Below are 22,543 nucleotides of genomic sequence, written 5' to 3' on the forward strand. Positions count from 1 at the left end.
AACTGTTTGCAGAACCCCCCCCAGCTGTTTGTCTAGGTGGAAATTTGGGTGAAGCAAGTTAGAGCCTCAACAGCCAGCAAGGCTTCCCTACAGGCTGTTCTGGGGGGGTGGGAAACAGCCCAGGTACCTCCTGGTACTGCTATTGTGCTCAGCTCCTGCTTCAGAGGGTCAGAGCTCCCAGGAGTGCCACGAGGTGGTAGCTGCATGGCTCTACACACTGTGCTAACAAGATACTCCTCAACCTCAGTCTCCCCTTGTGGAGAAAGCAAGCTGTGCTTGAGGAAACAAGTTTACTGCACAATGCTGGGAAAGCATATAAATCGCTTGTTCCTTGCAAATTTGTCATTGCTGCAGTAGTGGCACCGTTGCCCAGGACAGGAATGTAGTTGGAAAGGCAGTGACAGCCATGAGCATAGCCTGCAGTAGGCTAGTGTCAAGGGATAAACAGTGCAAGACAGCTGTGAGGGCTCTTTTTTTACCCTGTGTTTTTGTGCACAGCAGGCATTTGCAGAAGAACTGGGCAGGTACCATCTTGCATCTCTAAGAAGTTCTTTTTCCCCTTCCCTGTGACAGGGGAAGCAGGGGCTGAAGAGCAGGATTATGAATATAACACCACAAGGCAGAAGAGAGATGGTCACATTCTTTATTTTCATTTTATTTCTTTAGCCATCAGTAAAGTGAATGGACAGAAAACAACCAACTGAGCAGACAAACCCACCTTAGCTGGTTATTTCCAAATATAAATAACTGTGGGACAACTGAAATTGAGCCAAAATAGAAAAAGGGAGCTGGGGCATTTAAAAGACAAAAAGTAAGCCTAGCTGCACTCCCTTTTCATAGTGTCAGTGAAGAGGAAGTACCATAACAAAAAGGAAGCTATGGTTACATTTGATCAGACATTTATTCCAACAGGAGGCATGGAATTGCACTTTCATGAAAATGCCAAAGCTGAATCGAGTCCAGTGTGCTGGGGGCATTGTGCGTACTTAGCTTGATTTTTGCTGCAGCTCCTTCATTCTGTTCAGGGCACTGCCAGCTTGAAACCACTCAATCTGTGACTCGTTGAAGGTGTGGTTCAGCATGATTGTTTCTTGGCTCCCATTGGGATGCTTGATGATGCATTTCAGAGGCTAAAGGAAGACAACAGTTTTTATTCCCCCCCTTCTCCTTCAAGGAAGCAAGTTAATTGAAGCTTCTCACAGGACAACTCCTACATGTTCTTAAAGGCTTGAAAATGAAGAATGATAGCTCAGGGGGGTCATAACAGAGAAGTGTGGATGCAGTTCCTTCTAGGGAGCACTCATGCTTAAGGCAACAAGTCCAGGAATTCAGAATATTGTATGAGGGTTTCTCACAACCGCTCAGAATAACACTACCTGATTCTGGCTTGCGCTCTCACCCCCCAGACCACTGGTGCAAAGTGTCTCATCTGGCTGGCAGGCCATGCTGCCCATCAGTGCCTGTGCTGCACCAGGCCCCAAGCACACAGCGCAACACCATTCCCCATCAGTGGCACATCCCTGCCCCCTCCAGTGCAATGACAAGACACCCAGACCCAGTTACCTTTCCAGGTGCAAAGTCTGCCAGCCCCACGATGCTTAGCTTGTCCACAGGATGAATCTTGTTATAGTCCGCTGGATCAGCGAAAGTGAGAGGCAGTAAACCTTGCTTCTTCAGATTGGTTTCTGTGGAGAGCAAACCACCAAGCACGCTTGTAACAACACACTGTAGGGGATCAGGATTACCTTCTGGCTGCCTAGTGCTTCTCATAAGTAGTATTGCAGCAACGATTCCTATCTGTGTAGCAAAATCAGCATACCCACTGTTTGTGGCATATCTAACTAGATATGCAAGAGGATTCCTGACAAGAGGGACCTTGCGATCTGTCAGTAGATAGGGTTCGTGCCCATAGGTGTTGAGCCCTGTGGCAAAGTGAACACCACTTCTACCCAACCAGATACATCCTGTTTACACACCTCACAGGGGAAGCAGGACTCACCGTGGATCCTGGCAAAACTCTTGGTGATGATGACCCTGCCCCCCAAGTGACGTGGCTCCAATGCTGCATGCTCCCGGCTTGATCCCTCACCGTAGTTTTCATCCCCAATAACTGCCCATTTGACACCCATTTTCTGTGACAAAAGAAACAGATTTACATTTCTACAGTCACTCAAGTGAGGAATTAGCAATAAATGTCCACCCACACATCTTATTTCAGTCCTACACTGCTGACATTGCTGTGCTATGCTACCTTCTCCCAGAAGGCTCCCCTTGGTTCTGAGGAAGGGCAGAAAGGAATTAAGCTCTTCATGGCAGTTAGGCACTGCCATCCTTCACTAATGAGGGCTGAGGAGGATTACCCTTAAGACCCAGAGCAAATCCTTGCTGCCACCTCTCCTTCCATGGTCCTGTGCCAGAGCAGTGTTCACACCAGCCATGATCCCTGCTCTACTTCTGGAAGTGATACCACAAAACTTTAACCTCTGTCTGCTAGAAGAACCAATCTGAGACCACTGCCAAAGCTGTCCAGAGGGTGAAAGGACATTTCCTGAGGTTCTAAGCCAAGTTTTAAAGAAAGAAGGGGACAAGATTAGAATTTATTTAAACATTAGACTAGTCACAGGTGAAACCCTCCAGGAGGTGAGATTTTATTGCAGTCTGATGACACCCATGCCTTGTAAGGTGTGCAGTGCCTAAAGCAGTTCTTCCCCTTTCATCTACGATTTCTGGTTCCCTCTGGGTCACAAGATCCTTCTCCCTCTTCCCCACAGCAGGCAGGGAGAGAATCTCCTACAGGAACTGCCATCATCAGAGGAAGTCCCAAGAAAAAGCCTCAACGCTGAGTGAATTCCCAGCTGCTGTTACTTGAGAGCAGGAGGGTGAGATCCTCCGTCTTGGCACAGACTGCCCAAAGCGTAAACATCCTCTTAAAATAGATGTGTCAGGGGAAAGTCTCACCTTGTAGTAACGGGCTGTGTCTGGGACTGGCCCAAACTCCTGGGTTAATGCATTCCTTACAGAGTTGGCTTTGCCGTTTTCAATGTTGATGGCACCGATGAGCAGGTTGTTAGAGATGTTGTCCAGATGGCCACGGAATTTGAGCCACGGTCCAGCTGCAGAAATGTGGTCAGTGGTGCATTTCCCTTTTACCTGAAGGGAAGTAGAAGAGAAGAATGTCTTAGATGGATCAGTGACTTGACCCCTCCTCAACACTTTTTATTCTGAAGGATCCTCACATCTCTTTTTAAGGGCACAAACCCAATACAATTGCATGTTACAGAATCAACACACTCTAAGGCAGAGCACAATGGTCATTCTGCATGCGTTGGGCAGGAAGAACATCCCTGTTCCAAAGGGTAAATTAAAAAAATGAACTTAGCCATGACACCTCCTGCCATGTCCTCACTTCCCTTAGCAGCAGGTTATTCAGGTACAAAAAGCAATTAAGCTCTTCCTCCTACAGCTCAGCCTCCCTGCTGGGGGAGTTCAGCAAGATGCCAAGTGTTTCCTCTAACTTTCCAATCTGCATGTAAACCTTCTCAGCTTGTAAGAATAGAATCCCCAACCAGAGATAATGGCCTTTCTTCCAATCAGGAAGTCCCGAAGTGCTTGCAAAGGAATTGCCTGTGTCAAAAACTCAAGCACAGCTCAGTATGGCCCTTGGGAGTACCTGCAACTCTCTGCCACTGAGAATAAGCAATGTTCCTGAAGGTCATTTCCTAAGCGACTGCATTTCAGAACCCATCAATATTAACTGAAGTTTTCATCCTGTTACCACAGGCAGTGATGAGAAACCCACATCTTCATTAAGAGACTGAAATGCAGTGTTTAACTATTGTCAAGTAATTTCTCTTTTTATAAAATGGGAACACACATACTAATGGATGAGAAGCTCCTAACGACCTCATTTTAGACAAAATGCATCTCAGACCAGTCAGGTATTAGAGATACTAATTAAAGAACCATCCAGTCTTCCACTGCAGGCTGTAACTGGGATGAATTCTGCAAACTGCATGGTGTGGGTAGGATTGTATTACATGGTATAACAAGCTTCATTTTTCATGGTATTAGCTAACCACTAGCTCAAAGGAGAAAAGTCTCTTAGTTGTAATAGAAAGAAGTATCAGAAGGAAACAGCTGGAAGACACTTGCTTCACTTTCTGTAACAATGGGGTTGCAGGGGAGGGAATCACAGATAGCTCAAATGCATATCCAAAGCTTCTAGCAATTGACATGCAAACCCCTGTTTGAGCAGTCCTGTCACAGCTGGTGTTCCCCCACTTCACTCCTGACCTTTATGAGGATCAGCATGTCTTCTAGATCCTTGCCATCCCACTTATCAAAGGGCTCAAGCAGCTGGAGGCGCTGGCTGGTGGGGCTCACATCCACATGCTGCCCACTGCCATCCTTGGGAGGGTACTGATACGTGTCCTGGCCTGGGTCAAACTCCTTCCAAAGAAGAAAGGAAAATCGTTAGCCACCCTGAACGGCACATGAACAGAACAAGCCAATACAGGCAACTGCACCTATTCTAGCTCTAACACTAAGGAAGAGGTCAGTGCATGAAAGTTCCCTTACTACATATAAAATACTACTAGTGACAGGCCTTCCCTCCCTCCATCTCCAGACTGAGCAGTTACCAGCTTGGGCAGCTCATCTGCATCAGGTGCTTCTAGTTTAAACTTTTTCCCATCTGCTCCTGTCAAGTAATCTGTTTCAGGGTTAAATTTTAGAGTGCCAGCAATGGACAGGGCTGTGACAATCTGAAAGAAAAAAAAAAGACAAATTTAAAGGCATATTCTACCCCCCATCTCTTAATTTGAAAATCCTACACCTAAGTCAAAGCCAGCAGCCAAAATACAAACCAAGCTACACTGGGTCTCTTCTGCAGGCAGAGAAATTAGCTCCCAAGACACCCTGAACTATTCCACAGCCGCCCTCTGGCTGTTTCTTACCTCTGGAGAGGTCACAAATGCATGAGTCTCCGGATTGGCATCATTGCGACCTGTGAAATTCCGGTTGTAGGACGTAACTATTGTGTTTTTCTCTCCTTTCTTGATGTCCTTCCTGTGAAAGAAACAAACATGCTCATTGAATCCAAAGGGCATAATATTGCTTCTAGATGTCTCGCTGCTAAAATCCCCCAGCCTGGGTTTGGTAGCAATCACTATCTTTTGGAAACATGCATTGGTGCCTGGACATGTCTTCCTCCCCTAAGCACAGACTCAAAAGCAAGGACAGTACAAAACCAAGTCAGACACTGATTCCTGAAGTAGTTTTCATAGCTCGTGTTGCACACTGTTGAACTGTCTAAACAATAATCATCTAAGTACATTGCCTTTGGACACCCCACCATTAGCAATGACAAAGCCACATGAGAATATGTTTCCCACCCCTTCTTCCTATGGGGACTTTTCCTCCCTGCCACTCCAATGACTGAAGTTGGACCAAATCACTTTTCTTATTTTAAAACGACCATACAAACACCAGTCCACCCTCTCACAGATAAGAAATCACTCTTCCCATTTTTTGCCTACTGTAAGAAGCCTCCAGATGTGGCCACACTTGTGGCCATTCTGCAGCTTCATTCATCTGAAGCTCAATATAAATCTGCAGTCTTTCATTCCTCCTCCTCCAGTGCATATCAGACAGCTATGGCCAATGGGGTTTTAAGCATTTATTTTTAATTCCCAGTGTATTATATTTACAATCAAATTTGGCTTCACAGAGCACTTCAGGAGCTAAAAGATATAAAGCTAGAGTGAGGTCCATCTTTCACTTTACCTGTCCCACTGGCCAATGCATGGCCCACAAGCGTTGGCCAGAACCAGCCCTCCAACATCTCGCAGGATTTGTGCCTGGGGGCAGAGAACAACTTTGTTACCAGTAGAAAGGCTGGAATATGTTTCTGGGGTTGCTCTTTCAGGGGAAGAGGACACCTGTCTTCTAACAGAAAGCACCAAGCCTGAGATATTCTCCTCGTTTCACTTGCAAGTTTTGAGTCACTTTTATAAATACATGGGGTTCGATCCCAGTAAAGTTATAAGTTAACACTTTAACACTGAGGAAGAGCACAGGATGACTTGCCATGATGTTCCCATTCTCTACCTGCTTCAAATTGAGCAATCCAGCTACTCACAGATATTTGACTGCAGGGCAGTGTCTGGTCTGATTAATATCCTACACACCTCCTGTCCATGTAAGGAGAAAATTGGTAATGGTGCAGGCAAGTGTGTGTGCCTGCTCAGTCTGTTCAGCAAAACGATTCAATTAAGTGGGCAGGTATTAAGGAAAGGTATGACTGTGGACTTTGTTGGAGGAGGCATTAAGCATTGGCTGGACATATCCACAAGTAAAGACTTGGTCCCCACGCTGTGACAGCATCTAACTTTTACTAAATATTAGAACTAATTAAAACATAATTTTCTGCACAGAAAAGGGGAGAAAGCAGGCCATGGTTCCTCTACAGAAACACTCCTTTTAAATCAGAGTTTTGCTGTAAGTTTAGTCTAAAATAGGAACCACCTTCTGACAAAGGGCTTGCTCACCTAAATGGTTCTTAAGGGAGAAAACTGGATTGCAGGTGGGTACTAGCCCTTCGTCAGTCATGGCCATCCACAGAATCCCAGGAGGGTGAGGCATCCCTTGCTATGCATACTTTTATCTCCTCAGGGCCCTGGTTCCCAGTAACTGTCTCAGCTCTGTCCAGTTCCAATCCTGTTCTTATACACCCAGGTAGTAAAGGTAGCAGGTCAAAACACTGTCAAGGTGACAGCAGGACCCATAGGCACAGTAACACAAGGCTGGCTACCACCTCAGCAATTGCATCTCTAGTGATAAGTGAAGACAAAGTTTAAGAGGTTTCTATTAGTCACCTTCGGACTCCTGAGTACTGTCTGGAAGAGAGTTTAACACTGACTGTTTGGAAGTGTAAAAAGCAGCCATACTCACATAACCGTCTCTTTCAATGGTGGCACGGATCTGCTCTGAGCCTGGTGTGATTGTGAACTTAGATTTGCACTTCAATCCATGTGCTAGTGCCTGTTTTGCCACTGCTGCAGAGCGTCCCATGTCCTCGTAGCTGGAGTTGGTGCAGCTGCCAATCAAGCCTGTGGCGTTTGACAGAAACAGGGAAGTGGTTACTGCAGCCCCGGTTCTAGGAAGCTTCTCTTTGACCCATCTCTCACCAGAAAAAACAAGGGACAACCACCTTCTCTGCTGACAAAGAATCTGAAATGGTTTCAGGTACTAACACCACCAAGCCTCCCAGCAACATACTGTGGTCACAAGCAATCCCTTGTCCAGCTTTGGAGGTTGCACAGTTAGATCACACTACCTGGTCACTAGTCTGTTTTTGGTTTTTTTTTTTATAAGATCTGACTGTCACCTACTTGCATTTTGGTTAAGCAAATTACCACAGAGAGGTATTGTTCCACAAAGACAGAAAAGGCTTCAAATCAAGATGGCAAGAAATGGAGGAAATGATGAAAAGAAAGCATCCTTTATTACAGTATGAAGGCCACATGAGGACATACTGTACCATCCTGACACCAAAAAATAAATTCTTTCAGTTACAGCTGCTCTTGATCCTACTTGTAACACTATTGAATAATACATTTCCCACCTGGAATGTGGCCTTTACAACCTATCTGCATTCTTTTCATTCTCCCAGTGAGCAACACTTGAGAAGCCAGCCAACAGGTTACCATCCCACAAGTGAGTATATAAATATCCAAGCCTGCTCTTTAGGACACCAAGTACTAACTTTACTTAATGTCCCGAGAGCTCAACAGCCATCTGCTGGGAGGACTGACAGTCATGCTCCTGACAGATCTTTGCAACAGACAAATCCACGCAACAGACTTTTAACAAAGGTGCTCTTCAACAGGTAACATTCCCATCAGCCCAATCATTCAAAGTTTCCAAGAAGGAAAAAAAAACTTGTCTGCCTCTTGAGATTAAAATCACTCCAACTATCCCAGATCTCATCCCACACATCTGACCCCAGTGGTCACTACTCTTCCCAGCAAATTCATATGGCCATGAAGAGATGACACTGCACCAAAGTCAAAGGACATACGGCAGTAATTAAAGGATTGGATCCCAAGCTATGTGACTAACTGCTTATGCCAAGACAGCAACATTTATGTCACAAGGATGAAGACAGAGGAAAGAGCAAATGCTACCCACCAACTCTGATATCAACAGGCCAGCCCTCCTTTTCTGCCACAGCACCAATATCTGACACAGGGTGCGCCAGGTCTGGTGTGAAAGGTCCATTGATATGCGGTTTCAGCTTTAAGAAACAGTGACAAAGTCAGAAATTTCAGTAGCCAAGAAAAAAAAAACCAAACACAGCAGCAAATCAATTCCTTTCATAGCTCTATCTGGAAGATGTTTAAACAGGATTCTTCTACACGAACACCAGAGCAGGAGCTGTCAGTGAAGCAGACCTGAGTGTTTTTCATATGTTCTAGCACAGCACCAGGGATGTCACATCAAAGCCCCAGCTTGGTCCTCATTCACACAAAGCAGAGTCACATTACAACATCCAAGATGGCAAGCAGGAAGGAAGCCTTACCTCACTGAGGTTGATTTCTATCACCTGGTCATATTGACAACCAGAATCTGGTACCAAGTGTTGCTGGAATTCATCCGCCAGTGCAGCTATGTCTGGAATAAGCAAGAAGAGAGATCTGAAAAGTGCAGCAAATATGAGGGAAAAGAAGAAGCCTGGAAGAACTAAACACAGGGGGTCCACCACATACTTCCCCAGCCACTTCATCTACGGACTCCCCACTTGTATCAGACGACCTACGGGACCATGCAAGGTCAGGAGCCTCATCAGACACCGCATTGTAGGAGGATGCTGCTCCAGGATACGCCTTCAGTTGAACCCACACTTCTACCCACTTCAACCCCCAAACCCTTACCGGCTCGCCCAGTCTTGCCCAAGTATTTCTTCATCCGTGCATTGTAAGGGAAGATCGATGTCGTAGCTCCAATTTCAGCCCCCATGTTACAGATTGTTGCCATTCCTAGAGAAGGAGTGGGAGAAGAGATCACAGCGTCAATGAGAAAGTCCAAGGCCATTCAAGTCTTCAAAAGTCAGTCCATGGGAAAGACAGCAAAGCCAAGAGAGATCAGGGCATTAGCCACTGAAACCAAATTCCACAGCAGAGCAGACACATTGACTACACAATGGCCGGCTCAGCCCCTAACTTTTCTGATCAATACTGTGCCTGCAACCAGACTTTTCTGCAAGGAAGGAGCTGAAGGCTACATTGATTCTTGCAGATACTGGAAGGGATGACAGGGAACCCCCTGTCTGCACTGAGCACCAAATATATTTACAGCAGTAATCAGTGTCTCTGCTACCTGCAATGAGCATCCTGTCCATCCCTACCATCTCATTTCTCTTTACTGTAAGAGCCAGAAATTTGTGAGAAATTTAATGGGTTGAATAAAAAGCTTCCAGTGATGGAACACAATATAAAAGAAAACCACATTTGCTCATGGTGCTGGGATCACCCATGCCTTTCAAGGACACAGCAATGAAGCTGTAGAAGCTGCTGTTTTACATTTAGCAAGCTAGAAGCAGATATCACAGGTCAAGTTCCTCTGATTTCACAGAAGAATAATCCCAAATTGCTCTCAGTTTGTAAAACCCAATATTCCAAGTTGCAGCCAAGCCATGCAAATGGAGAGGAGAAGCCCAGCTTGAAGGCTGCACTTCAAGCCAAAGGAAAGGACACTTCTTGTAATTTGGTCCTAACTAGCATCATTACAGACAACTGCCATTTTTGCTCGTTCAAATTCAGCACCCAGGACCCCCACAATTAGCTAATGTAAGACTGCATGTTAGAAACTGCTGCTGCCTTCTGGTCTCCCCTCCGCCCTGCTTTTCTAAAAAGCTTTTTCTTCAGCAGCTGTCACCCATATACCCCCTTCGACCTGTTTCTTTCCTCTATCCACAGCCTATTTTAGGCTGAAATGAAAATGTCATCCTTTCTCTCTGACATCTTCACTCTCTAAGCATAAGCCAGAATACTACCCTTACTCTTATCCTGACACACCATCTTAAAGGATTCTTCACAATTAACCACTCGGTGTTCTCAAAGTCACAAGAAGATTTAATGGAGAGGTCACTTTTTCACCAAGACTGAGTGCTATCTTGTTACACCACTCTCACCCACTCTCCCAGTTTGCCATGTACTTATCACCCGGCCAGGCTAAAGGAGAACATTTAGTACTTCTTGCCCAATTCCCTTCCCAGCCTGCACAGACAACAAAACACCCAGCTCCAACAACAATCCACTCAGATAAGAGATCAGTGTTGTCTTACCAGTGCAAGAGATTGAATCCACACCAGGCCCGTGGTATTCGATAATGGCTCCTGTTCCACCCTTGACAGTGAGGATGCCAGCCACTTTCAGGATCACATCTTTAGGAGAACTCCAGCCTGAAAGCTTGCCAGTCAGTTTTACACCAATAACCTGAGCAACATTAATGGGGAAAAAAAAAAAAATACTGACACCATTTCCTTTCAGCAGCCAAAACAATTCCTCAGAATTTTTCCAAAGAACCTAGGTGGTCACAGTACCAAAAAGGAGAAAATCCTGAAGTATCAGAACATGTGCACAAGGGCTGACACCACTGACAGGGCCAACTGAAGGGAGATCAATACTCATCTATCACTATCAGTCCCTGAATAAAAAAGCTGGAAATGGAAACTCAAAGCTACCAATATATCATAGAGCAGCTGTTTAAGCCAGTGTGCAATTACAAACAAGTCTGTAATGATATATAGTGCCTTATATAAGTAGTGCCTGAAAGTAAACGTTTCTTACATATCTTATATCTCACCCTTCACATCAAGGATTAGTATTCCTTTTGCTCCTACCTTTGGGCATTTGAGTTCCCAGGGGATTCCTGCCATGACATCTACAGCATCAGCTCCACCCACACCAATGCAGATTCCTCCCAAGCCACCTCCGTTGGGGGTGTGCGAATCTGTGCCAATCAGCATAACCCCAGGGTAGGAGTAGTTCTCCAGAATGATCTGAAAATAAAAATGGATTGTTTGCTTGCTTGTTTGTTGGGAAAAGAGGGGGAAGACAGCAAGAAAGAAGACAAGAACAAGAATTTAGATCAGTTTGTATTTGCAGATTTCAGTAGCAAGAAAGTAATTAAGTTTGGTTTGGATTAGAAATTAACTTCTGTTTCAAACTCCTTGTGCAGGATGTAATGACAGAACAAGGTAACAAGTCTCAGCCCCAGGATCCTTGCTTGTCCCAGGATAGTAAGAAAACTTAGAAAGTGATATCCATTTTCTCACTGGAAGACTCCTTCCTTCCAGTTTGGGCTTTTGCTAAGGTGCCACCTTTGTTAGGGCTCAAGAGTCTGTTCCTAGTCTCCACACCCTTAATCAACTGCTGAGCAAGTCAGTTCACCTATCCAGTGCTAGCAAGACCTTTCATAGTCTCTATGCTCCCGTAGCAGTAGAATACCAGCAGGCTCCTCCAACCCACGCTGTTAGCCAAAACCTAATCACATAGAAGAATCCCTCACAAATACACCAAGAGGCTGCTCTTCACTTACTGCTGCTACTGATTCCACACAATACTCTTCTACTAGCAAAGCCACAAAACAGTTCTTTAATGAAAAATGATGAGTATTCTATGGCAGCAAAACAGTAGAGAACTCAAGCCAATGAACTTCTCACTGCATATGTGCCATACCAACATTACGGACCACCTTTCTGGGAAGCGCAGAACTCACAGCAGGTGCATTACAGAACAGTGTGGAAAGAACTAAGGTGGTCCTTTATTGAGAAGGCCCAAGGTTTTGCCTCCAGTACTTCCAGCTGTACCTGCTTGTAGCTCACATTAATATACTTGTGCAAGAAAGGTCACCCTCAAGGCCCCATTTTGCCAGAGCTGGACTCTGAAGCTATACAACACAACCAATTTTCTCCAGCTGGAGAAAGTCAGCCCCAGGAAAGCTGGTAACCCCGACACTGAGCTATGTTGCCACGTGACAGATGTTACGAGTGGTTTCTGAGCATAAATGACCTGAGGTGTTCCCATAACCTTTTGGAGAGTTCACCTGTTCTATTTCCTTTCTCTGTTGTGACACACCAAGTTAAAGTAACCTTAAGTAATTCATTTTGTAGCTAAGAAAACATAGCAGAGAGCTCTTGACCGCACCTGGTCACATATTCCCTGCTGACAGGATGCTTACCAGTCATCCATTCTCCTCTCCACTCCTTTTGCTTTGTGCTGCACTTCAATTTTTACTGCCTGCCACCCAGAGGAACAATGAAAGATCTCTACTGGACCCACAAAGCAAATCAACCAAGAGCAAGTTAGGGAAATCCTGCCACAGGTGGTGGTTTTAAAGAACAAAAAGCCTCATTAAGTGCCAAGTTATCTTGGGACAGTCATATTCTTTTAAGGTGCAAGTGCTATAACAAGGGAATCTCATACTTGGAAACTGTTGGAAACTGTTTTGCATTTTATTCAGTTCACATAGCAACTTGTTATGTGTTGCCATTCTTGAGTACTTAAAGCAAGCTGCTCTGTTTGGTGTCCTTATATACTCTCCTGGTTTTTATGGAACCAAACACATACAAAACAACCCTAAAAAAAATATGTTCCCAAAGCAGCTTTTCTTACCACCAAAAGCAATTCACATTAGCCCTATGTAGCCAGCTTCATGGCATCACCTTACTGTCACAATCATAGCAAGAGGAGCCAGCCCACAAGCAGTTAAGATATTTCAAGCTTCTGTGATTCACGTGGCATGCTCTTGGCACTACCTAATCATGCATCAGGTTACAGTTTGACCAAAATAACCTTTAAGAAAAACCACTGTTGTCAAGATAACTGAGAGAGAGCAAGCAAGAAACCTCACCCGCCTCAAGGAAAGCCAGTTGTTGCCCTAAGCTGGTGAAATTCTCCAATGGTTTGCACTTGAGCTCTCTCTTCACCACAAGGTAAAAGAGCCACTGCCATGTTCAAAGAGTGCAAACACACACACACACTTTACCTGGTGAATGATTCCTGACCCAGGTTTCCAGAATCCCACTCCATACTTGGCACCAGCCGTTGCTAGAAAGTTGTACACCTCCTGGTTTATGTCCTATTCACACAGGGAAACGCACAGCATTAGTAACACATTTTGCTCTTCCATGCATCAAGAGCTCATTCAAACACATTCCCTTCCCTCCCATGCCTGTCTGTAGTTTGCTCCACAGTTTTGTAGCAGCTAGGGGGACGTGCACATCACTCTTAAAACAAAAAGGGATCAAGACTGTTTGCCAGTCAGTTGTAACAGGCCATTTAATTTCATCCAACTTGTAGCTCTACTAAAGCATCTTTTTTAGTTTCCAATTCCAAACAGCACAAGGGAAATAGCACAATTAAAGGAAAACCCTGCCAATAAGGCATTTAAAAATGCTCTGCTCATTTCTTGAATTCTCAGGGTTGGAGTTTTTTTTTCCTAACCTGTTTCCCCCTCTTCTTCTAGCCCCTCCTTTCTTCTCTACCAGCTGTTCCTTTTGCTTTACAGATGCTTTGCAGACATTTCAAACCCCTTAGATAAGCATTTTGGCTTTATTTTTACAGATTAAGAAATGGAACTGGAAGTTGCTCGCTGCCAGGGGAGTTGGTGGGTGTCATTTCTCATTCTACCAAGTCCCCTGTTTAAGACTTGCACAATGCTGCCTTTCTTGCTGCACCATTATTGGTGGAGGTCACACCGTGAAAATTGCTTGTGAGAATAACCATGGTTGCCAAGGAAGTATGACACTATTATGTCCTGATAGTTCTTGGCAGAGGAGTGGCAGAGTAGATAAGATAAGCACTAGGAGGAGAGAGTTTCTTAAAGACTGTTCTCATACAGCTACATTTCAGAATAAAGAGAAAGGGGAAACTGGAGATAATGGAAGACTTGTCTCAGCATGCATTTGCTGAAGTTTCCCATGAGGCAGCAACAGTTCTTTAAGCCCTGTTTTCCACTGGGAGTCTAGTCACTTCACTCTGTTTGTGCATCCTTCCCCCAATAAAGCATGCTGATGTGCCAGGAGCAGATCCAAACCACCCTCTGGCCTGCCAGCATTCATTGTGTGCCAACTGGCAGCAGCAGAAGCAGAACCCAGTCAGAAGAAGGCAGGACCTTTACTTGCTCTGCTCAGAGTGGATGGCAAAGGAGGGACTCGGCTCAGCTCAGGGCTGCAGCAAATATAATTGCACTACAGAGAACAAATGCAGGAATAGGGGGAAGGGGAAGACAGAAGGTGAAGGGAAGAAAAGAAACTGTCTTATTTAGTAAGTCCCAAATTCTTAATTGCACAACTTATGACTGAGACAAGCAGAGCAAGAACTCCCAAATTCACTCCTGAGTGGTATAAGTAAGTTGCTCTAGTGTGGCCTAAAGGAGGAAGCCAGAAGCAGTTACTTCAACATCAGGAGTTTCTGAGAATAGATATGGACTAAAATCTTAAAATGCAGCTGAGCCCCCAAAAACTGTTTACTGTTTTTAAATTCTGGTATCAACATCCAAGGCACAGTTCCTCCTGGCTCTGACAGTGGACTTAGGCTAGGTCCACTTGGAGTAACAAGATTTCCCCCACCTCCCTGCTATGCTAAGAGCATGTTCTTCCTTGGCAGATGCATTGTGGTATGTAGGACAGAGGTGACTGTGTCTCTATTTAACAGAAGCCCCTAGAGAGGAATAAGCAGTAAAACAGTGAGCAGGAAATTTAAAAATGGCAGCGGATCAGCAGTTGGACAAACACCACGTTGAAATTCCCAAATAAAACCCAACATTCTCCATGCTTCTATACACATTTATACCTACCCTCACTAGCCCTGAAAGCTGTACATGCTTCAGTTAGTGTTCTTCAGCTAATCACTACCAAATGGTTTGGGAAACAAAAGTAGCTATTTGCTCCCCCCTCACAGGATACACCAGTGCAACGCAGACATGTTCAGGAAGTTTTTCACGCTGCCATACTGCGGCATAAACAGCGTAACTCTCTAGAGTAATCTGTCTTCCCTTCTTTCCCTTTGAAATAGATTTTTCCTCTTTCCTTAGCTGAAATAGCTTCTCACTCTCCAGAACATGTATATGACCTGGGCTTCCAGCATTAACAGATTAAGACTAGCTTTTCCTACATTTATGGTCCTTTAAACCATGTAACGGATCACTCTCAGCTGAAAAACTCCCAAAGATCTGTTTACTCTGTTTCTTTGCTGCATCTGACCCCTCTACAGAGCTGACCACCACAGGCAATCTGTTACTCTATCTGATTCATGGCTGTCCTTCTGGGGAAAAAAAATAATATCTCTTCCTTCAACTGGAAAGAGGCTTTCAAACAGACAGAATTTAAGTCTCTGCAGTAGTGACCTTGGCTCTTCGAAGATCCTTTTCACCACCTAACTGGGCTTCGATGAGGTGATCACAGTGGATGGTGGAAGGCACAGCCACTTTTGGCAGTCCGCTGCTGATGAACTGTAGCATTGCCATCTGAGCAGTGGCATCCTGCATGGCCACACGGTCTGGCCGTAAGCGCAGATAGGTCTTGCCCCGCTCAATCTCCTGCTTTGCTGGGTCATCCAGGTGTCCATATACAATCTTCTCAGACAAGGTCAGGGGACGGTCAAGCCTGGGGAGTAGAATTTTAGTACCTGCATCTTGTGTAGTACCTCAACATTTGCCCTTTTAAGCATGTAACAGCACTTCCCTGTATCACTCAGACTTTTAAGACCTATGAACACACAGAAACCTGCATGCTCTTCTTACAGCACTAAAATATCAACTGGCAGTCAGCTAAAACAAGGGCTCAGTCCAGAAAGTTCAAAAGTATATGGATTGATGTCACTTTATGCTTTCTTTTATAATCTTCCTATACAGTAAAACACTGACTCTGCTCATTTCTTGAGTCATACCTCCAGACAGCAAATGTGGAGGTGAGACAGAGGTCAGACTCAATTCACAAATACCAGATCCCAAAGCAAGTACAACTAAGCAGAGTCCTACAACCTCAGACCTTTCATCCTGCAGGTGTATCAGTTGAGGAACCCATTTATGTCAGTGGTGAGATCTTCTGAGAAGTAACTAAGTAGACATAATGACTTGAAATGAGAGCTACCACATTTAACAAAGAACGCAAAGACTGAAGGACATGTCATACAAACCACTGCCAAGGTAAGTGGAGCAGGAATGACAACTTAGCAGGCACACAAGCCTATCAGCAGATTAAGGTCACTGTGTTTACATATGCTACAAATTCCTAGCCTTCTTTCCCATGCCTAACGCCTACAGTTGAACACAGGAGAACATTCACTGTCGAAACACAGTGCAAAGGAGCATTAGCCTATAGTGACCACTGCCCACACGCTGCTTCCCCAGAAAGGAGCAAGGGCCAATATGAAGGCTCCTCAAGGTGGGCATTAAACAAAGAGGACAGAGCCCTTTCTAGCACCTCCTCTGCACTGGCCTGGTTCTCTGCATGTCACAGTGCTTCACCGTAACCTTCAACCCTTCCCACAGTGCCCCGCCACTATGTGGCGACACTACATCTCATGCTTCACTACATCTGCAGCTGCCACTGCTCAAAGCTGCTCTCCCCAGTAAATACGCCCTATGCCAGGGCCCCATGACATTTTTTTTCCTCCTCTCCCATCACTGCAGAGCTAAAATCTGCATATTGAGCCCTGCCCTTCCCTCCTCCACTCTTACCTCTTACGGACAATGTTGATGTTCTTTTCCAGCTTTTCATAATTTATGTGTTCATTAGGCTCAAAGTGGCTCATGGCCACCTTGGCCCGCTGGCACAGGACAGGAGCAACATGGTAGCGTCGTATCCCACTATTCAAGGCATGCTGGAAAAAGGAGAGTATTAGCATTGGAACTTTGCAGAGTGAGTTCCTATAGCATACCAATAAACCAATTGTTTTTCAGTTGTTATTCCTGGGATTGTACAGGCTGAGGAATAGAAAAATTGCAAAGGTTTTTAAAGGCACCCAGTGAACTTTTGATAATACAATACTGTGTATTATGTTAAACAGTGAGACAGCAGGTTACCCAGAACAGGTAGCATCTACCAAATTATTTTACCTTTCTATTTATAGCACCAGATGCCTTACACTTTCAGTGAGAAATCTGCTTTCAGGCAATGCTGAACTAATTCCGAAGCAAACACCGGTTTGCTATACTCCTGGCATACTACAGCCATGGTGGAGAACCACCTACACAGTTTCCAAAGCAAGCTAACCCTAGGTTTGTATTTGCTCACTGGTATTGAGTTTATATTGAAGGACTTGCAGGTGACACAGTATGGGACTGAGTAGATACCCATCTGTTCCACCATCACATACCAAGTTCCCTATGCAGGGTCCCTGCATACCGTTACAAAGCTTATTACATTTCCACATAAGATGAGCTGCATTTCAACGTGAGCTAGAGTGACTTCCACGTACGTGCCTGGTCTACGATGTAACGCAGAGCAGGAGAGAGGCAAGATGTGGAACAAACGCATCAGCTTCACCAACCTGGCTGCACAGATCCACGTGCTATTTATCTTCAATCTCACAAAGGCATCCTCACCTTTCCCCTAAGAAAAGCCTTGCACGTGCCCTACAAGTGAGTTAACAGCAAGACAGATACTGCGAGCTGAACACATCAGAAGAAAATGCCATAGAAAAAAAAAAGCCCAAATTTTGCTTGGCAGCCTCCACAGTGAAACAGTTCCCTGGAACATGGAAGAAGGGCAGGCTATGGCAAGCACCTTTACAGCACCTGACCTGAAAGAGACAGGTCAGTGCCCAGCGTTAAAAGGCTCTCACGCAGCTTTGCAAACTGAGTCAGAGGGCAACCTCCATAAAAACTTCCAAGGATTTGGCACATGCATTTCTTACATCCTTTGAAAGTCTCACTCATCAGCACTGGAAGTCTGGAAACAGACTGAAGACAAGAGTTCAGAGTTCTTTCTCCTCCAATATTACACTTTAATCTTAATCCTGTTTTTTGTATTCATCCTCTACTTCAGTGTTACAAAGTTTTTATAAGTACAGGTTAATAAACATAGCATTATTGCACTAAATATCCCTTTTGTATGTATGATTGTAAATCAGCAAATATTCCTCACACAGAACACAAACACAGTACCTACCACTGGTTTTGCACTGTCAAAAATGCTAGTCAATTTTTTAGATCTGTTCAATGATTTTTAGTTTTCCCTTGTGAATATTTTTTCCAGTTTTCTTGTTACCAGCATTGAAAACATTGCCTGAAATAATCACAATCAATGAGACATCACCAATTTTTATCCAAATCTCTTGCTTTATTGTCCTTTTGATAACATTTGTTAGTATCTTATACAATAAAAACTTCAGGAAATCTAGACAAGATCATAATAGCCAGCACATTAGCAATAAGGGTGTAGTTTGCTTTTTTACCAAACAATCCTCAGCTATTAGTTACGCAGCTTTTGATAGGAGCAATACAGACCTACAGCAGCTGCACACCACTTCTGTTAAATAACTGAAGTAAGTGAACATGGGGGTACAAGAGAGGGCACTGCTCCTCCAGGAGTGCAAATGAAACCCAGTCATCAAATTTCACTGTGCTGCACTTTAAGCTTAGAACTTCCAGAATGTATCACAGGTGTCAGAGTTGAGACTTCTCCTTCTTCCACCAGAAAAAACAACAAAAAAAACCAACCCAAAACAAACCAAACACCACCCAGCCTCTCATTGTTTAACATACATAAGCTGCTCTTTACCTAGTAGCCACATAACTTCTGCGTTTGTTTTGTTCTCCCCCCCCCCCTTTTTTTTGTTTTTAATTAAGCATTTATCCAGCACAATTAATGCTGTGGAAATGTCTTTACTTCACAAGATATCCATTATCTTGTGAAAGTCTCCAACTGCTGGAGTGGCTGGAAAAAACACTGAGGGATTTCATCAATGTTCATGGAAAAATAATCTCTTCCCCAGACCAGGAACGGTATTTTGGTTTAATGCAGTAATTCGTTCTTCCCACCCCCCATCCAACCCTGCAACACAACTGATTAGCAGTGTTTCTCCTTGTCACCCAGTAAACTGAAAGCTAAATTTCACTGTAATTCAGCATACAGAAGAATGGATTTGCACATTAAAGTAATGGCAGAAGCTTCATAGCATTCTAGTCTTGCCTGGAACCAAAGCTGATTATTATAAAAATCTGAGGCAGGGCTCTTCAAAGAGAGGTACAAAGAAACTTTCTAGATAAAATTCAGATAAAATCTTTTCCGTTTGAACATACATGTCTATGTATCTTGTTACTTCATGAAACGGCTTGATGAAATGTAGTATTTATTCAAATCATAATCACAGAAGTAACGATACAAAGTAGTTGACTCCTGCTTGACCACAACTTCAGGCTACCAGAAGTGGGAAGGGAGCATGTCTGAGGTGAAGGATCCTGTCTGGACATGGAGATTGGCAAGAGAAGGCTGGAAAACTGAAGGTCCGTTTCAGTGATGGCCAGTAAGACTGGGGAAAAATAATCACCTGGGCCAATCCGTTTCAGAAGACTAGAAAATAATTTTTGTCTACATAAGACTTTTAAAAGGCACCTATTAAAAAAGTGCTACCTTCATTTTACTGGTATCTAAATCTCATCCCACATCTCTGCTCTGTTAGAAATTAATTTGATTCCACATGATTGTTCTCATGTGGGCGCACAGCAAGCCTAAGGATCCACCACCACCAATGAACAATACCGTACACTGCTTGGTTCAAAAGCCTGATCTCTCCTCAAAGAATCTACAACATATTACTCATCACACTTGTCGATTCTCCGTGCCTGTCCTTCTTCCACTGCATCCTAAGAAACAGCATGGCAGAACTACAAGATTAAGGAAAAGCTACAAGCCTAACAGTTTCCAGCTTCATTCCCCCCACTCTTCCCTGAAATAGTAGGTGGTGTGGGGGGCTTCTGTGGCAGTTTTTTTTACTGAGTACTGAGAGGTGCCTTGAGACCCACAGCCAAGGGAAGTAGGCAGCCAGCAATCTACACATTTTCCCTTTTATCTAGGAAATGTTCATCTCCAGACCAACCACCCAGCAAAGAGCTGCCAAGCGATCTTCTCTCATCTAGCATTGAATTTATTACCCCAGCACCTGAGTGTCCTTATTCAGATTTCAGTAAAAGAAATGGCAGTAATCGTTACAGGGCTCCTAAGACTATCAGTATTTTAGCAGGTGAAAAGCTTCCTTAAAAGACACAAAAAAGCCAGCCTAGTAAATGGGTCATTATTTTTTGAAATCTCTGTAAAGAAGCCAACACTTACCTCTATAGATTTTAAAAGCTTATCTTGAAAAGCTAGCTGTCTTGCATTTAGCTCACTACAGTGAATGGTCCAGATGCAAGGGGTGTCTGAATTCAGAAACTAACTCACATTTTGGCAGCAGATATGGTAGACAAGTCCAGTAAGCAAAAGCTCATGTTCAAAAGAGTAGCAACTGTGCTACATGCACTCCAATCTGGGAAATCAGTCCTAGAAATCCTAGCTGAAACCCAAAATACCATCTTTCCTCATCCTCCCTGATGCAAGAACACTGGCCAACTTTCCAACGTTCACCACGATTCAGCCTAAAAAAAGCAGTGTGGTATAATCAAATTGTAAATGCCATCTAATTTTCTCGACCCACCTCCAAAGAGCAACCAAAATTAGGGTTCTGAAGATCAGTTTAGCTCTAGCCAGCACTGCTTTTTGCCAGCATACACAAAGATTCCCATACATAATTTCAGTACTTACCTACCAGGCCTTCAATAAACCCCGATACTTCAGATGGTTTAGAGTCTTATAGTACTACTCTTTCAGTCAATCCTCAGCCAACGTGGCTTGAGAAACAGGATGCTACTAAAAGCATCTCTCAGATAGGCAGGAAAAAGATCTTGACTATTCGAGGCTATTAGAAGAATTGTACTTTAAATAGGACAGTCAGCCCAAACCAGGCTAATTCCAATTTACTTCCCTCAGAGGTAAGCTTCCTATGCAGTTCCAATTCCAAAACAGTTCTAGGACGGGAGGTGAGTAGAACCGACATTAATAACATGTGCCATGGTCAATGCTGGCACTATCACAGTGATTGGCAAGGTGATTCTCATATTCATTAAACTCTAGGCTGCTACGCATGGGCAAAAATTGTTTGCCTCCTAAAGAGATCACCTAGAAGCATATTTAATTACCATCACAGATTTAGTCCTTGAGAGAAAGAAAACATGTACCCTAAGCCTGCTAATAGAAGACAGCCTCCTAGAATACTAAATTCCCCATATTCACTGTGCTAGCGCAGCCTTTGTTTTACATTATACAAATTTTAGCAAACAGCTGCTTGTTCTCATGCAATGACACACCACAAAACGAGAACCAATTCATTATTCTAATAAGGCATTTGCCTTCATTTTATGAGTAGTCATTTCTGTTCAAAGTACAAATTAAAAACTGTTTAATAATTAAGAATGAATATACTAAGTTAACTGAAATGGTGCTATGCTGTAACTTTTGCTTAAATTAAAAAAAGCTATGCTTTACTAAAATACCTACCTCTAAGGCAGGGAAGTAATACAAAACATAAATTGAGCTTCACAAAGTACTGTCCGAATACTAGAAGCCAAGTTCTCATTTTGGCTCCCTAAGAAAACGGAACATGTTGGCCAAGGTCACAAATGGCAAACTGAGAAGTTAAATTGCCTGACTTCATCACGTGCTTTATTAAGGGGAGCACAGGCTTCCTCATCCCTGTTAGCAGCCCTAAAAAAAGAGAATTGCATCCCAACATTTGCCTTCCAGGTTTTAAAGGCTCGTGAAATCTTTATTACGGAGGACAGGTTAAAGACAATAACGTCTAGAGTGAGCAAATCTCTGGCGAGCTCATATTACAGGCAAATGTGATTTTTAGAGGTCACAATAGACAAGACTACAAGAATTGCTATCACTGCCTTGGAAATAAAAGGGCAGTTTCTGTGCCTGTCCCAGCTGCTTTTTCAGCCTTCCGAGGCCCCATTTACATGGAGACCCTAGCATCTTTTTCACCCAGAGGCCTCCCTTCACATTAAAAAGCGGGATTTTCGAAGCAAAGTCACCAAAAGACAGCCTTTGTGCTCGCTTGCTCGCTCACTCACACAACGAGGAGTCGGTCACCTTGTGCTGCTGCGCGCTGAGAAGGACAAGAAACAGAATACGAGAGGACGAAAGAAGCACGTCCCCACGAAAGGCCTTTTATTTCCCGCTGGGGCCTCTGCCCTCCGGTTCACCGCCCCGCCGGGCCCGCGGTTTGACAGCGAGCCCGGTCCAGCGAGGCGGGCTCCGGCCGGGGCCGGCCGCCTCCCCGTTCACCTTGCGCTCACCTTGAGGGCCGGCCGGGCCCGGCGGCGGCAGACACCCTGCCCCGGGCCCCGGGAGGCGGCCGCGCTGCCGCCGCAGCCCTCCCCGCCATCACCATGGAAACGGGGCGCTAGGCCGCGCCGGGGACACGCTGACCTACAC

General features: G+C 44.4%; 1 protein-coding gene across 1 annotated transcript in view; it reads right to left on the reverse strand.

Moving 5' to 3' along the window:
- Window positions 1-626: 626 nt before the first annotated feature.
- ACO2 (aconitase 2, mitochondrial) overlaps window positions 627-22,543 on the reverse strand; it is a 22,084-nt gene continuing 167 nt past the window's right edge. Inside the window, exons 2-18 of the mRNA XM_010585954.1 lie at window positions 16,747-16,889; window positions 15,412-15,670; window positions 13,051-13,143; window positions 10,904-11,062; window positions 10,346-10,496; window positions 8,934-9,038; window positions 8,582-8,673; window positions 8,191-8,296; window positions 6,952-7,109; window positions 5,785-5,858; window positions 4,956-5,067; window positions 4,641-4,763; window positions 4,294-4,449; window positions 2,959-3,150; window positions 2,000-2,132; window positions 1,564-1,685; window positions 627-1,130 (exon numbers count right to left, since the gene is read on the reverse strand). Coding sequence (XP_010584256.1) covers window positions 987-1,130; window positions 1,564-1,685; window positions 2,000-2,132; window positions 2,959-3,150; window positions 4,294-4,449; window positions 4,641-4,763; window positions 4,956-5,067; window positions 5,785-5,858; window positions 6,952-7,109; window positions 8,191-8,296; window positions 8,582-8,673; window positions 8,934-9,038; window positions 10,346-10,496; window positions 10,904-11,062; window positions 13,051-13,143; window positions 15,412-15,670; window positions 16,747-16,889 — 2,322 coding nt within the window. The 3' untranslated portion in view covers window positions 627-986. The remainder of the gene's footprint in view (window positions 1,131-1,563; window positions 1,686-1,999; window positions 2,133-2,958; window positions 3,151-4,293; window positions 4,450-4,640; window positions 4,764-4,955; window positions 5,068-5,784; window positions 5,859-6,951; window positions 7,110-8,190; window positions 8,297-8,581; window positions 8,674-8,933; window positions 9,039-10,345; window positions 10,497-10,903; window positions 11,063-13,050; window positions 13,144-15,411; window positions 15,671-16,746; window positions 16,890-22,543) is intronic.

Source organism: Haliaeetus leucocephalus, unplaced genomic scaffold (assembly GCF_000737465.1).
Source record: "Haliaeetus leucocephalus isolate CR32 unplaced genomic scaffold, Haliaeetus_leucocephalus-4.0 Scaffold0, whole genome shotgun sequence".
NCBI classification, from domain to species: Eukaryota; Metazoa; Chordata; class Aves; order Accipitriformes; family Accipitridae; genus Haliaeetus; species Haliaeetus leucocephalus.